The sequence below is a fragment of the Carassius gibelio genome, chromosome B19, assembly GCF_023724105.1.
Source record: "Carassius gibelio isolate Cgi1373 ecotype wild population from Czech Republic chromosome B19, carGib1.2-hapl.c, whole genome shotgun sequence".
In the NCBI taxonomy this organism is placed as follows: domain Eukaryota; kingdom Metazoa; phylum Chordata; class Actinopteri; order Cypriniformes; family Cyprinidae; genus Carassius; species Carassius gibelio.
Genome location: NC_068414.1, coordinates 29,044,179 through 29,060,562, shown reverse-complemented (window position 1 = coordinate 29,060,562; position 16,384 = coordinate 29,044,179). Strand labels below are relative to the sequence as shown.

At 35.0% G+C, this 16,384-nt stretch overlaps 1 protein-coding gene across 4 annotated transcripts in view; it reads right to left on the bottom strand.

The window, feature by feature from the left end:
* The window catches only part of oxr1b (oxidation resistance 1b), a 44,230-nt gene extending 28,055 nt beyond the window's left edge, over positions 1-16,175 (bottom strand). For 3 of the 4 annotated variants that reach the window (XR_008158828.1, XM_052585228.1, XM_052585230.1), the window contains exons 1-3: positions 16,080-16,175; positions 11,756-11,843; positions 4,268-4,464 (exon numbers count right to left, since the gene is read on the bottom strand). Coding sequence is in view for 3 of the 4 variants with exons in the window: in XM_052585228.1 (XP_052441188.1) it covers positions 4,268-4,464; positions 11,756-11,772 (214 nt within the window). In the remaining variant the exon portion in view is untranslated. Of the gene's footprint in view, positions 1-4,267; positions 4,465-11,755; positions 11,844-13,790; positions 13,837-16,079 lie in introns of all 4 variants that reach the window. The other variant, XM_052585229.1, reaches the window with a different exon arrangement.
* Between the last annotated feature and the right edge of the window lie 209 nt (positions 16,176-16,384).

The following is a 16,384-nucleotide window of genomic DNA, read 5'->3' as shown; positions in this document are numbered from 1 at the left end:
GGACTCCTGAGTCATTACATGGATTTATAAACCGCTGTCAATCAAAGTGTCTGTCACTCCCTTCCCTCCACGGCTGTGGGGTTGAACGAGTTACTCACATCAACTCCTGCTTGAGTGGCTCTACAACTTTTTAATTGCTTTAGGATTGGAGATTGATTCTTTTTGAAAAGCAATAGAAATTAATCATGAAATAGTGATGGGACGATTTTTTTCAACATAATTTCATTTTATTTTTAAGACTATGTTGGTTTCATTTCAACACAATTCGCTTTGATTAATTGTGCAAACTTCACAAAGGGACAAATGCATTTAACAAAGCTATTTTTGAGTTAAAACACACTTCAAACATCAACAGTGAGAACGTGATGTGTTAGATTAAAATGTTACCAAATGATATTCACCAAATCTTTCCATCTTTTACACATTTTCTGTTTTATACATCAGTTGTGAGGTGGGACGGTACACCAGCAACTAAACAGCTAGCCTGGAATCAATATAAATCACATTTAGTGAATCAACCAATGAAAAATGAGTCCAGTGGCAAGTTTAGATTTGTGATAGAAAAAGCTTCATAAATTGAGTCAAATTATCCTTGCACATAGCGGCCTGACGTTACTTTCCACAATAAATCTGTGATATATGAAAGAGCAAGACTAGTGCAAACTCAAAGTTCATAATAAATCTGTGATATATGCCATGTAATCTGCCTGAGCTGCAAAACAACATTCAAAATGCATCGTTTAAACAGCTCCACTACACATACAGCTACATCAACAAAAATTAATGAAGAAATCTAAAAAGCACTCCAATATGACAAGACAAGCTCTTTTATTTGTGTTATTCTGCTTTAGACTGCTCAATTTTAATAACTTTGGAGACTTGAACCTTGATTTGACAGCTGGCTTTAAAAGTAGGCCACATTTAGCTCTATCACAAGATAATTTAACTACAAGCAGTTGTGTCCATGCTTTGCTTTTGCTATTATTTATTTTGATATCAGTTATTTAGTTAATGCAATAATAATAAAAAATGTGCACATTAAAACTATACAATTAATACCTAATATACAGTTCAAAATAAGAGTTTCATTAAAAATTCCTTATTAATTAATCTGCATTGTTTATATTTCAGTAATGTGTTACCTATATTGTATATACTGCAAGTTTAAAACACCCTCTGCAGGCTCATCTCAGTAGTGTCTGCCAATGCAGGTAAAACTTGTGGCATTAGGACTTTACAGGAACAGGTCAAGTTTGTAAGCTTTCACAATATCATCCAAAAAGAAAACAAATAAATTCAATATTTTTAAAGACATTTACTGTAGATTGATTAGTAATGCTTGTAATGCTTGCAATTTCCATCAACTCTATTTTGGTGTTTTTCTTCAGGAGTTCTGCATCCATTGCACTTCACTTGAGAAGATTAGTTTGTGTGAGCGTGTATGTGTGCATGTTTGTGAGGGAGCGACATAGAGGTAAAGATTCAATCTCCAATACATGCACACAGCTATAAAAGGCTTTAAGAGCAAAGATTGATGCACTGTGCTTTTTCATTAACCCTTGATGGTTCTGAAAAACAGACAGAAAGCATCCAGGACAAAAAATATACTGAATGCATCCATTAAATGTAAGAGCAATATTTAAGAACAAGCATAAATTTGTAAAGCCTATGGGAAAAGTCCTATATTTAAGTTACACTGATAAAACATTTATAAAAAGCATTTCTATAAACTCAGATGTGATACTGTTTAAAAGACAGCGAACAAATCACCATGATTAACAGTCTAATTAGTCTGACTTACGGCATCTAGTAAACTAAGCCAGCAGGGATCTGATCAAAGGGCTTTGATTAAAAGATTTTCTCAACAGACAGTTAATTGGGAGAGATGCCTGACTGCTGGACAACTAATAGCAGAACCGCACCATCAGTCCCACGAGACTGAACTGAAGCCTCAGGCTGTCGTCGACCCTGCCCTGCAGGTAACAATGAGTAACATTAGCCGTAATGGAAGCAATGCTGGGATGTCACAAAATGCCTCCAGTATCTGTCCTTTGGAAAAAATCTTGCTGAAAAAGTCATTACTGTATGCTCACAAGGTTAGCCGAGCTGTGGCTATCTGGGTATGAAACTAGACAAAATGCACGCTTACATGCTCACCTGAGGGATCGAGTGCATTTATTCACCTTAAACGCTCCTAAAATGGGCTTTAGAAAGTTTGATGCATCATGGCTATTTGTAGTTGTGCTCAAGACTTAAGAAGCTGTTTGAAAAGAGCTTGAAAGAGCAAGACTAGTCGAAACTCAAAGTTCAGGGTTTGCAGATGTTCTTGCTATTTCAGTGCATTATTTATCATGAGCAACTTTGCAAAAATGTTGTTCTGCAAGTAGCTTTTAAACTTTCTTCAGAACTTCACATGAGCTAGGGAACCAAAAACAAGGGGGGTTTAGGCTACGTCAACACGAAGCCAGAGCTTTTCTTATCCACTCTTTTTTTCCTCATCTCAAGAGTTATTTTTTCATAAAAAAACGACACAAAACGATGTAGTATACATGCCAGACCAGTATGTGGCACTGTAATTCTGCCACAAGTACACTAAAAACGGAGAAGAAGACATATAGGCGCATTATTCAAACAAACATAATACACTTCTTAATGTGTTAATGTTAGTTTATAAAAAGACAATCGTTCAGTGTTTGTTCATGTTTTGTTGCTGTTACGTGACGTTGCGGTGTCTAAGGGCGAAAATATATGGATTTGCTGTCCACATGAAAATAAAAGGACTGCGTTTTCAGATTTATCCACTCTGGGACTCAAAAAAATTATCGGTTTCACTCTCCCAAAACACCGGATCCGTCTGGACGAAATGCCTACAATACAAAATGTATGCGTATACAGAGAAACGTGTCTCCATGTGGACAGGGCCTTAATTTACAGCCCAACTAGATTGTCCACCATGTTGGAATAAAAGCTGTATTGTTTTATTTAGCCCACCCACCACAAAAGACTAGATTTTTCATTTTTAAGAACCCCATTATAACACCTCAAGTGAAAAAGCAAAACTGAAAGTGAGGCTGTCAAATGTTAAAACAAAACTCTTTTTGTTTAGTTTTTTTGACTTCAAATAAAAAATGAGGCTATATTAAATTAGAGAATAAATAAACCTAAATAATGCCATAGAACTACTCAGATTTTACACTAATCGTTTATACAAAGATGCATTAAATTGATCAAAAAGGACATTTAACCTGTATATTTATCAAACAATCCTGAAATTTTTTTTTATCATGGTTTCCACAAAAAGGCTAAGCAATTGTTTTCAACATTAATAAGAAGAAGAATAAATGTTGAGCAGCAAATCAGCATATCTGAATGACTTCTGAAGGATCATGTGACACTTAAGACTGGAGTAATGATGCTGAAAATACAGCTTTGCATCAAAGGATTAAATTCCAATTTAAATTCTATTAGAACAGAAACATTTTTAAATTCAGTTTTTACTGTTTTTTTTTAACAAATAAATGAAGCCCCAGTGAGTATAAGAGACTTTCAAAAATATTTAAGAATCTTACTGACCCCAAACTTTTAAATGGTAGGGTATATCTTTCAAAAAGCTTCTAAGACTGACTATAACCCCTTTGAAATGGCCAGATTCATCAAGATGCTACAGTCAGAGTTACAATGCGTTTATTATGGTTACCTTAAGGGTTCTCTGTCTGAGACTATTGCACCTCCTGCAACTTAAAGAGTAATTACTCTGTGTGTGTGTGTGTGTGTGTGTGTGGAGGTCCACAGAGGGATGAGATCCTCTTTTCTCCTCCAATTACAGTCTCAAAGGTATCTGTTTTCCTCTTACAGCAGAGCCAGACAGCCAGTTCCCGTGCCAACACTGGATTAAGCATAACTAATAAGTCTCACTGGACTATTCCTTTCCATTGTCTATTGTTAGACAGTGTTCGATTTGGACTAGATGGGGATCCTTCTCTAAGATTTTTTCTAATGCGCCATAACACTTCTAAGTAATTCTACACCCTAAAATCATTAAGTACTTATAATTAGATCAAAAGCAAACTACAAATACATTGTACATTTTTAAAATGAAGAAATTATTAAAATTATATAAAATACAACAGAGATAAATAATAAATAATAACTTAATATATAGGCAGTTTTGTTCAGGAAGCCATATGAAATATAAATATATGTATAAAGAATGGATTGAAGGATAATAAAACTAGGCAGAAAGGTTAGTGAAGAAGAGCTCACGCACCGATGGTATACCCTCGCTTGAGCTCTCCACGTCGAGGACTACGAGCCTTTTGGATGTTAGTGGTATTGATCTCCTTTTCTTCACTAATGGCTGATCTGGCCACATTCTGTATGAGGGGCGACGCCAGCAGGTCTTTTACCAGAGAACCAGCATAACCCTCATCAGGGATGTCCACTGACTGGGACTTCTTCTTCAACCTAGAATAAAAAAGGGAGGAAAATGCGTTAAATTTAAAAGACAATTTCTGCGATAAAAAAAATCACATTTTTATTTATTTATTTATGCATGCATGCATGCATACTATTCAAAAGTCTGGGGTTCTTAAATTTTTTAAAGAAATTAATACTTTTTTATGCTAGGATGCATTACACTGAATGAATGAATAAATAAATAAATGTAATTAATTAATAGAAAAATCTAGTAAAATAAATAAATCAGTAAATCAATAAAAATAAATAAATAGGAAACTGTATTCCCATTTTTCGGCATTAATAATATTAATATTAAATGTTTCCTCAGCATTAAATCAGCATATTAGAATGATTTCTGAAGGATCAGGTGACACTGAGGACTGGAGTAATGATGCTGAAAATTCAGCTTTGTTAAAATAGGAATAATTAACATTTTGAAATATATTAAAATATAAAACAATTGTTTTAATAACAATAATAATAATGATAATCCATTCAAAATCAATTTTTTACTTATGTTTTAATACCTCTATACAAACACAGCATCAAGCATTTTTGCTGAAATACCACACAAAATCAATACATATTGTATTCTGCTTAATTTGCAGAGTGCTTAAAGGTATAGCATGGAGAAAGCATTTTAAGTGACTTTGTCTCTGACAGCTCTTTTGGAGATGCTGCAGTAAAGGAGTAAGCCGAAGGCCAGTGGCTACAGACAGCACTAATGATGGAGACAGACAGAAAGCCCCGTCCAGATGAACTGACCTAGATTCAGAGAGAACAGTCTGAAGACTCACACTCACTCTTTCACCCGAGCAATGAGCTCAACGTATACAACTGCAGGACAACAGAAAGCATAATACTGACATATTGCGTAGCGTCATGGTAAATGTCAATAAACACTGGCAAACTAAAGCAGGTTGCTAAAGGATATTGCCGTTGATATTGGTAAAGGGGGCTTCATTCTCTCGGCTAAATGAGGCTTCATTCTCACGACTAGATCACCTGCTTTTATTGTCCCACAGGGAGACATTAAGATGCCATAAATCTGGGCTGAACTGATCAGCTAATGGACTCGCTCTCATTTACAATTGTCACGGTAAACATGAAACTGCTCATCACAAGCATTCTACATGTCAACGGCATTCAAGCTTTATCTAAGAGTTCATCATCAACGCCCAGGTAGTTCATCTGCAGAATTGCCTGCTGTAAACTGGCTGCGATTCGAGAACAAACAAAACCAACAAAAGAAGTTAAACAGCTACCTTACATGAAAAAAGGATACTGAAAAAGGTAACTGAAAGGACAGTTTCAGGGTTCCTACACGTCTTTCCACCAATGGATTTCCATGACTTGATTTTATTCACAATTTTATATCAATCGCATCCACTAAAAACTTGTGAGGTGCAGACACTCTTTTTGAAACACTCATTCATAAAACAAATCTGAAAAATTGTTTATTTGAAAAACACTTCTTACATGTACATTTTTGCATTGATCGAGCAACAATTCACAAGGGTTTTCTTGTCACATTCACACATATTTGTCCTGCAAATGAAACCTAACATAAGGAGATTTTGGTTTGCATTGATTTTTCAAAGCACATACTCTCTGGAGACGTTTATCAATGCCAACAGCCAAGCATCACCGTGCCATGTGTAAATTAGCTGATTAAAATGGTGGGTAAAAAATGTTTCATCAAGTAGAGCGGACTGCTCACCTTCAAAACATCAAAAACACTACAGTCAAAAGAAGATCCACTACAATAACTTTCCATTAGGTGCCATTTTACTCTATGCATGAACCCACTGAAAAAATATTAATGCATTAAAACATGTAAAACTACCAGTTATCATTCATAATATGTCTGCATCAGCATGAAACACGTTTAATGAAGAAAGAATTAATATAGATTAGGACAGATTTTATAACTCCTTAAATATTACATAACAGCAGCAGGTGTTAGATCGATACCCTGTGGGGGCTGATCTTATTAAATAATAAAATATTAACTAACCTAAATCTGTGTATTACTATTCTGATTTATACATCACCTAAATGTCTTGTTATATGTTCAGCCAAATGCAAGCAGAACCTAAGAACTTTATTTTTTTTTATATTTTTTATATTTTGACAGACTACAAAGAAAGGTCTCTGCATAGCAACATCCTCTTCGCAATCAACAATGAAATACAATGTCAACACAAGGCAACAGATGCAAAACAGATGTATGTCTTTGTAATGAAATCGTTAAATCCAGCAGTGAGCTTGTAATTTCACAGGGCTAATGATAATATGAGGAATATTAAATATTCACATTCTGTGCCTTCGTCGTACAGAGATTCTGACATCTAAGTCTGGAACTGGGTCACTGTTGAATATGTCGTACAAAAACAAACACTAACAAAAAGAAAAAGACTACTGGGGAGATGTCGGTTTTCACAAGCTAGGACGGAATCTAAAATAGCTGCAACAAATAAGATAACTTCACTACTGCCATAAATACAGAGATTGCAACCGAATGCAGCGAATTCATTTATATGACTTGGCTTGACATTACTTTTTTCATGTGCAATAGTCAATTTTGGATACACATTTATCATGACTTCACCTTAGCCTTCAACTTAAGGCCCGTTCACACCAGGGATGATAACTATAGAGATAACAATAAAGATATAGTTCTAAAAATCGTTCTCAATATTAAAGAATAGCAGAGTCCACACCACAACTATAACGATAAAGGCACAGAGAAACGATATCATTGGAATCATATAATCAATTTTGGATACAATCAGTTCATATCGGCAGTTAAAAAACCAATATCGTTTGACAACTAGCCTTATCCTAACATCTGAGATTGTATTTTCATAGCATAAAAGATAATCTGAGAAGCAAAACAAACTTAAATTCTTAAAAGAATTTCTATTTTAGTTTTATTTCTATTCTAACACTCATTACTTGTAATAAAACCTCATCCTAATGCTAATAAAATTATTTTATTATTTATTCATAATTAAATAGCATCAGACAAAAAGCAGACCTTTAAAATATGCTGAATTTAACAAGGCAAGAAGAAAGATATTCAGTATTTCTATTAAAAGCCAGGAGAGACGCTCTCCTGGACAGAAACCAGAGACCAATCAATTTCTCTGAGAGGTTATTTTGTCAATCCTGTCAAACACAATTTAGATTATTATAAATGTGCCCTTCAGTTTTAAAGAGTGTATTCAAATGAGTAGTATATTTCTCTGGAGATGTAGTATTAAATTATTTCATATGCTGCAATCAAATACATATAATTTGCATAAGTTTCTCAGCAATGTAAAGCCAATTTTAATATGACTATAAATTGCACGGTTGCATTCATGCCACCCATCACTCTTGAAACATCAGCCAAAGTCTCCATGCTGGCTTACGCAAGCACTTGAGTTTGCAGCACAGGCTGCACAATCCTCTCTAAGAAAAGTACTTTGTGTTCCTTCATGTTTTTATAGCTAGACACCCTAGTTATTGCAAAGTTTCCTGCCTTTCTGCAAAAGACAGACAAGTCAAACTAAATTACGCAAGGTTGGAGATGGTATAACTCCACAAACGACTATCGTAGAAGATGAATCACTCCAGAAATAAAAAGATTTGTTACTAATTAAGGAGGGCCTAAAGGCAATTTCTCAGTCACAGCCATTTTTCATAGTTACACTGGAAATTGAATTTCACAAGGCGCTATTTTAAGAACATCAGGGTCTTCTTCCACTTTACTGATCTTTTTCTTCAAGAAGAGCGTGTCTTTTACTTTCAGGAGGCCTACAAAACGTTCTGTATGCCGTGCAGTGAGTGTATTAAACGCAGCTACAGAACAGTCACTCTGAATTAGCCGAGTGTTCATTGTTTGTGCCGTTTAAGCGCTGATGTGGTTAGGTGCATCTGCACAGCCAAAAAAATGAGTGCACATGGGTGTTTATGTTTATAGGATATGTGCTATATAGGCTTCACATCAAAACATCTCCTACTATTGCCTATCTAAAATAGTTGTTTTTGTCCTCTTGCGTAATTCAGATGGGACTGCATGTTTCATTTATCCCGCAAGAAATGGCTTTCATCTCACAAATAATGTATTTGATCATATTTTTAAATGAAAAAATTTAGGAAATGGAAACAAATGTTTTCTGTTCATTATTTATCCCAGTGTAAAGTTTCCACAGTCAGTGATGGTTTGGGTTGCTGTGTCATCTGCTGGTGTTGGTCCACTGTGTTTTCTGAGGTCCGAGGTCAACACAGCCGTATACCAGGAAGTTTTGGAGCACTTCCTGCTTCCTGCTGCTGTATGGAGATGCAGCTATAGATCCAACTTTATGGAGATGCAGATTTCATTTTTCAACAGGACTTGGCACCTGCACATAGTGCCAAAGCTACCAGTACCTGGTTTAAGGACCATGGTATCCCTGTTCTTAAATTGGCCAGCAAACTCGCCTGACCTTAATCACATAGAAAATCTATGGGGTATTGTGAAGAGGAAGATGCAATATGCCAGACCCAACAATGCAGAAGAGCTGAAGACCACTATCAGAGCAACCTGGGCTCTCATAACACCTGAGCATGTCACGGAATGATCGACTCCATGCCACGCCACATCGCTGCAGTAATTCAGGCAAAAGGAGCCCCAACTAAGTATTGAGTACTGTACATTTCATGTTCATACTTTTCAGTTGGCTAAGATTTCTAAAACTCCTTTCTTTATATTGGTCTTAAGTAATATTCTAATTTTCAAATACTGAATTTGGGATTTTCCTTAGTTGTCAGTTATAGTCATCCAAATTAATAGAAATAAACATTTGAAATATATCAGTCTGTGTGTAATGAATGAATATAATATACAAGTTTCACTTTTTGAATTGAATTAGTGAAATAAATAAACTTTTTGATGATATTCTAATTATATTACCAGCACCAGTATATTACTAGAATATTAGCCATGCATTAGAGCTAATTAAGCACATATTAATGCCTTATTCTACATGACCTTTTTCTACATCCCTAATCTTACCCAATACCTAAACCTAACAACTACCTTACTCACTATTAATTAGCAGAAAATTAAGAATTTATTGAGAGAAAAGTCTTAGTTTTATTGTAAAATAAAAAGTTAAACAATAAAAATGAGACATGCTGCTTTGGCAACTAGCTAAAATAAAATAAGTTTACATTTTATTTCAGTTAACATTGAAGTGGCATTTTTATGGTTTTAGTTTTAGTTAACCCCTTTAAAAATAACTTGCTGGATTCTATGAACCTTTTGAAAATGACATTTTTTGCCATTTTTTTATAAAAACCACAGGAAATGATCGGATCAGCCAGACTCAATCTTGTGTTGCCCAAATGAGCACCTCAGATATATGGGAACAGCTCATTAAATAATAACTCATTTTAAAAATATGTAAAGATGTGCTTTTTGATATAAATTAATATATATATATATATATATATATATATATATATATATATATATATATATATATTGATTGATTGATTGATTGTTATTACATTAAATACTAAATACTCAAGCATGTTTTTTTTTTTGTTGTTTTTTTGCTGCTTACAGTTATTTTTTCAGGGAACTAAAAACCTGTAACCAAATATTGTAGTAACAGATGGCTTTGTTCCGTCCTAAACAGACACTATGCCTTCAGTTAATCAGGTAAAGCTGAAACAGCTCTCAGCTTAATTTAGATTAGTGATTAGTTAAACCTGCCACTGCGATCCTTGTTCACCTGGACTAAGAAATCTGTAAACCAATACCTTTCTTTTCTAGCCTTACGTCATGTACTTGCGTAGTTACTCCATTAGCCGGGACAAATCCAGAGATGAGGCTTGATTATACTGCCATTATGAGAACCGTTCTCCTAATAATACTGCCTTAAAACCTTGCTTCAGACTATTCTTGTCAAAAATCACCCTTTTGACTTTTTAATGTAATCAACAGGAAGCTATAAAGAAGCTATAAAAATAAATTCTATACTTTTTCCAAACAATTCATCAGAGTTTCTTGCAGAGATAACAGGCGAGTACTGCTGCAGCTAAAAATAACTCTAAATCTCAAAGGACTCCCTTCCAAACATCCTGAAATGCTGCTGGAAAAGGCATGAATGCATTTTGACTGGCACAAAGAAGAAAAAAATAACGACTTATAAATAAAACAAACCCTTTAACAATCCCAAAAAGCAGTCATCAATAAAACAGAAATGGAGTCGGTCCTCTTTAATGCAATTGGGCTGACCATTAGAGCACGTCTGGAAGCCTTGAGGAGAATATTTCATCCTCAGAATACTGGAATGGAAAGTGCATATGGAGGAATCCAGATTATGGCATCCATCACGCGGGATGACAGCTGTGTGGGGAGGTGGGGTGGGATGGGGGGATGAGGTTTGTGTTAGGGGTTTTGGAGAGGGTTATGTAATCCTCTTGAGATTTTTACGCTTGAACCTCCTAATGATGCATCACAGGGCTAAAGCAAATTCAAGAGCCCTACTTATGTTTCAGCAATACGTCGAGAACAGCCTGCATTTATTAGAATCCAGGATAACTTTCACCTGCGGTCTATTCTATTTAAATGATAATGCCCTCTTATCTCTTGTGGGTTGAGTTTGATTCTCATCACAAAGTTCACTTTTAGAAAACTCTTAGTGTGAACTGCTTTTGTGTGTGCCTTAGGCATGGTGCATTTAAATCCAATTTTCAAGTCATGCAGTCATACTGATTTCTGTATGGTCGATTATTTTATGATGCGTATTTTTTAAATGAACAAGTATCTATACTGTTGTTTTGGTCCATGCATCAAATAGGAAGACCACCAGCCACTGTAAACAAATAACCTCTGCTGCAAAATCTCCCCATCAATCAGTAAATATTATTTACTATATATTAAACTTGACATTTACAGCATGACCAGAAAAAGAAAACGGCAAACTCTCCGGAAAGTCTCTCTGCTGGCCTTTTTAAATATGCGGTGGTTCCATTGAAATTAACTAACAAAAAATAAATAAATGTTAGCCGCAGAAAAAAAAAAATACAAATGCATAGAAAATCTATTTGCAAATGCATGTTTGTTCCCAATAATCACAAAACTATAATATTTTCCAAAAAAAAAACATGACTTATCATGCTGCTATGCTTTTGCAGGACTAGTGTTTTGAAGAAACATTTAACCCCAAGTACAGTATTGAAAAAAACAACACTGATAACAGAGATAAACAAACAAAAACACCACATATAAAAGCACATAGACCTACTACTCTGTACTGACCTCTTTGTGCTGAACATTCTGGATCCTTGTTTTCCTGTGTTAGATGGGTGACACAATGACAGCGATAGGCCAGTAGTATGGAGTAGACCTGTAGGAGAAGAGTATGGTTACAGGGTGAGGTTCAATCACCATCTCGTGGTATCAGGTTTAAAAAAAAATCCAAGAATCAATAACCTCATCTCTGTAGGGACTGTGACCTGTATGGTGGAGCAAATTACAACTGACAGTCACAATCCAGCAGCCTTGAGCAAAATCTGAGGGAGCTCGATACTTTCGTCAACAGACAATGTTTGTTTTCTGTCCACTAATTACCAACCAGATGGTGTTTACAAAGGAAATAGCTAGTGCATTTCCTGTCTACAGTCTTAGGTTATATATAATTTAACCAAACTGCAGATGAAGACATGTAAATGTAGATTCACTTTTTAAAAATAAATGTTCCAATAGTGGGTTTTTCGCAAAAATGCAATAGAAGAACCATTTTTGGTTCCCCAAAGAACCTTTCAGGGAACAGTTTTATAAAATACATTTTTTTGTCTTTATCTAAAGAGCATTTTATCAAACCTGTTTCCACTATGAAGAACCTTTTGTGCTTGTGTTTCCATGGACGTTAAAGTTTCATCACCACTGATGCAAATATATAACCTTTATTTTAAGAGTGTTGTCCACTTTGGCTAATAACATTAGAGCGAACATTGTACTGCTAACTCAATTATATTGTCATTAAGAAACCAAGACTCATCCTGAAGGGTATTAACATGCTAATGCCTATAATTCCTGTTGTTTATCTCTCTCTCTGTTTAAATGGATGACACTGAATATTTTAATATTATTCAAATATTTGCAGACACCTGCCATTGCACAGGTCTTATTTCAGCCATGCACTAGATAGGGTCCCAAAACTTCTTCTGCTTGTCAAAATCTTTGTTAGCTAATGAGATCAGTGGAAGATTAGACATATGTCAACTAGGGCTGCAAATCCAAACAGAGTGCATTAATAATGTATGAACACGGCCTGTATAAGACGTAGGCACTGGTAAACCTTCTGCTATTCTACTAGTCTAACCATCAACCTGCCTCAACCACAAAGCATAGGTAAAAATCATTGGTATATCCACAATATTAATACATCAAGCAAAAGGAGACATGTTTAATCTCTAAGAAGGGACTGGGAAAGTATAAAAGCAGCAGGCTGTACACATTGGACAGCAAAATTAGAATGGCTTCTGGTCTTAATAATGATGAAAAGAAACTGGGACATTAACTGAAGACGATAATGGATAACTTTATGAATGGAAATGGATTTTCCTTAATTGAGGATGACCTTCTGGCCATCTGGTTTCATTACAGTAAGCCAAAGCACAAAATGACAACAGTAATTGTTCCGCCTCAGATAAAAACAGAACCAGTGCACTATAATCAAATTGCCCACGACCATGACTAAACACTAAGGATTTGAGACTGATGCATATAAAAATATAGTTACTGTATTTTAATGCATGCATGAAGGCTATTATGATTTGTCTTCTGTAGGGCTGATTTATAGCTGAATCAAATTTGATGCAAAATGGATGAACTTTGCTACATCAACACATTCATTGGATTCAACAGGTTCAGCATTGGCCTCAACCGAGCTTAAATATACAACTGCCTTCTGTAGAGCTGCTTTGTTTCATAACTGATAAACTTTGCAACGCTGAGACTGTTATTGAACTAAATTAAATCAACACTGAACTAGTTGGAACTGAATGATGGCAATTGTGTTCTGTAGAGCTGCTTTACAACAGAAGTTGTTGTTGCAAAATTCATTACTTCTGAAATTACTTCACTGTTATTTTACTGTTCATTTCTGTGAAATAAATGTGACTTGACATGGTATAAATACAAAGTAAACACAAATTTCTAGTCACTAATGAGGCTCATTAATAAACATCTGGTCCATATATCACACAACAGGAGGGAACTACCAAAGTTCAGCACACTAGATTGATGGGACGTGGCCTCTGGGAGAGAATAACAAACAGTCATTACTTACAGAGGCTTGATGGAGCCAATTACTCTATGTATGACAATGTCCAGAACTAGTGAAAAAGAAATATATACATATAATTAACCACAGCAGGGTTTAAATGAAGGTGAATTAAAAATAAATCTGTCTCTTTGGTCAATTTTTTAAGACAGCATGCTGGGTTTCTTCTTATAGAGCAGCAGTTTCAATGCTTATTATAGAAGTACATGCAAAGTCACAGCATATAGTTTATGGTCTTTTTACTGCATCTAAGTAATATAGGAAAGAGTGGGTTAAACTGCACCTTTTTTATATACATTTAAAACTCACACGTCTAAATATATTTAGGGTGTCTGCTAAATGAAATGAATCACATTCCACATGCTGTCTTATTTTGCTGCACAAATTCATAAATAAACCAGGAAATGGTTTAATAATTAAAATATCTGAAACATTAACACTACTTGTAACATTAAAAGCATTTGTAAAAGCAATTCCTGCAAACATATTCACTGATAAATTAAATATTAAATAAGACTTTTGAGATTAAAATTGATTTTACCAGCCATGTAGAAGTATTACTTTGAAGGAAAAAAAGAAAAGCTTTTTAACATAACAATAATTTTCAGTTTCATAATGTTTTGACTCACATGCAGTTGTTTATGATGGTCTCTTTTTAAATGACGAAAAACATACAGAAATTAGATTTTAACTCTTTTAATTATAAATGTCATGTTATATTTTAATTCTGTAATGAATTAGACAACAAGTTAGATGAACTTCAGATGGAGAGGAGCAGGGAGTTGCTGTTGACATCATCTTGATAGTGGGGGAAAAGCCATTGGCAATTTAGCACCCATAAATGTAGGATGTTACATGATCCTAAGCAGATGCTACAATTCTATGGAAAATCAGAAAACTACGGAAAAGACAGAATCAGAATACTACCACAGATCTCCAATCGTAAATGGGAAGGGATTTCAGCACTGGACAGCGCCAAAGATCCACAATCTACACCAACCATGATACATTTACCAAGACAACAATTATATCCATCCACAAATCACACGATTTTCTTAGTCAGGCTTTTACATGAAAGCATTTAAACAGATGTTTGAAAAATATAGAGTAACTGGTCTACATTAAAACCTACTATGGCATCCTAAGAGACATGATTCACTAAAACCCTTGCTGGAAAAACATGATGGCATTATTGAAGTGCAGCAGCCATGACCATGGAAAGCACAATGAGCATCTTTATGTAACGAGGCTAATTTACAACGAAACATGCACCCAGTACTCATCAATAGATTGATTTTACAGTGCCACTTCAATTTGTGAGTGCATAGCCATTGCTCTGTGCAGACTGCTCTTCAGTCAATTCAATGGCTGGATCTTTAAAGCGTGTGTCTGAGCCAGGCAAACAGCCCATCAACTCTTTGGTAATTTATAGACAGCAGCTATGAGTAGACATTATAATTTACTGGGTTTTCTATGGCGGCCGTCCATGAGTGTCTGCCTGGATGTAAAAGCCCTGCTGCTCGGAGATCGATCAATGAGGACATACCAACAGTGATACAGCATCTCTGAGTTTCAATTACACTGAGTTTGCATCAAAACTGCTGCTTAATTAAATAATATCATTCTGAGCCACTTTAACTCAAATAGCATTTTGATTACATCAGATGGTAATACTGGTACCATTGTACTGAATGATTACCATATTCATGTAACATCATATTTACACACAAAGATTTGAGATTTGACATGATAAAGTTATGATACAGAAGGAGAAAAAAGTTTGCATATTCAAATGCAAACGTGTTGTTCTTATAAAGAATTGACCTTTTTTCCATTAAAAGTAATCTCTAACTGGAAACTTAATACTGAATCAGTGCAGATATCACATCCAGTCTTCCACAAAGACAGTCTTCAATTAAATTTGTTTATACACAAACAGTAAATAAAGGATGTGAACTTTCTCTCTAGGTTTCTGAAATTATATAATCCTAGAGATAAACACAAATAATAAACAATACATTAAAATAAAACTATACTGCAGTTATGATAGAAAACAACTGATTGTCAAACATTTCGGGCATCCTCAAAATGTCAATAAAAAAGTCCACTATTTCTTAGACGGTTATTCTTTCCTTTGTGGTGCCCTTATAAAAATACAGGTAACGTTACAAGTTAAATTTCCTTTTATAGAAATTCTGTGTATTTCCCCTCTTTTTTATTTATTGCCATCCATATTCAACAAATTATTCTTATATTAAATAACATAACAATTATATGGAATTAATTTGCGTTTACCTTAAGCCAGGTAATGCGTCAGCACATCCAGTTAATAATTCATATCATGCAGTGTTTATGATCGCACCTGCCACAGAATATCATTCACACTATCACAGCATTAGCGTTCTGAGCGCGCTATTAAACAAGCGGAACATACCATCTCAACCTGAGGTAAAGGGGTGTGGATTCAACCAATACGAGACCTGGTCTGAGCCAGAGCTGAGCATACAGATGTAAATGCTAAATGCAAGGAGGTGCTCCAAAATAGGATTGAAAACATTACATATACATAATATTCAAGGACACATCCACAGAAAATGCAA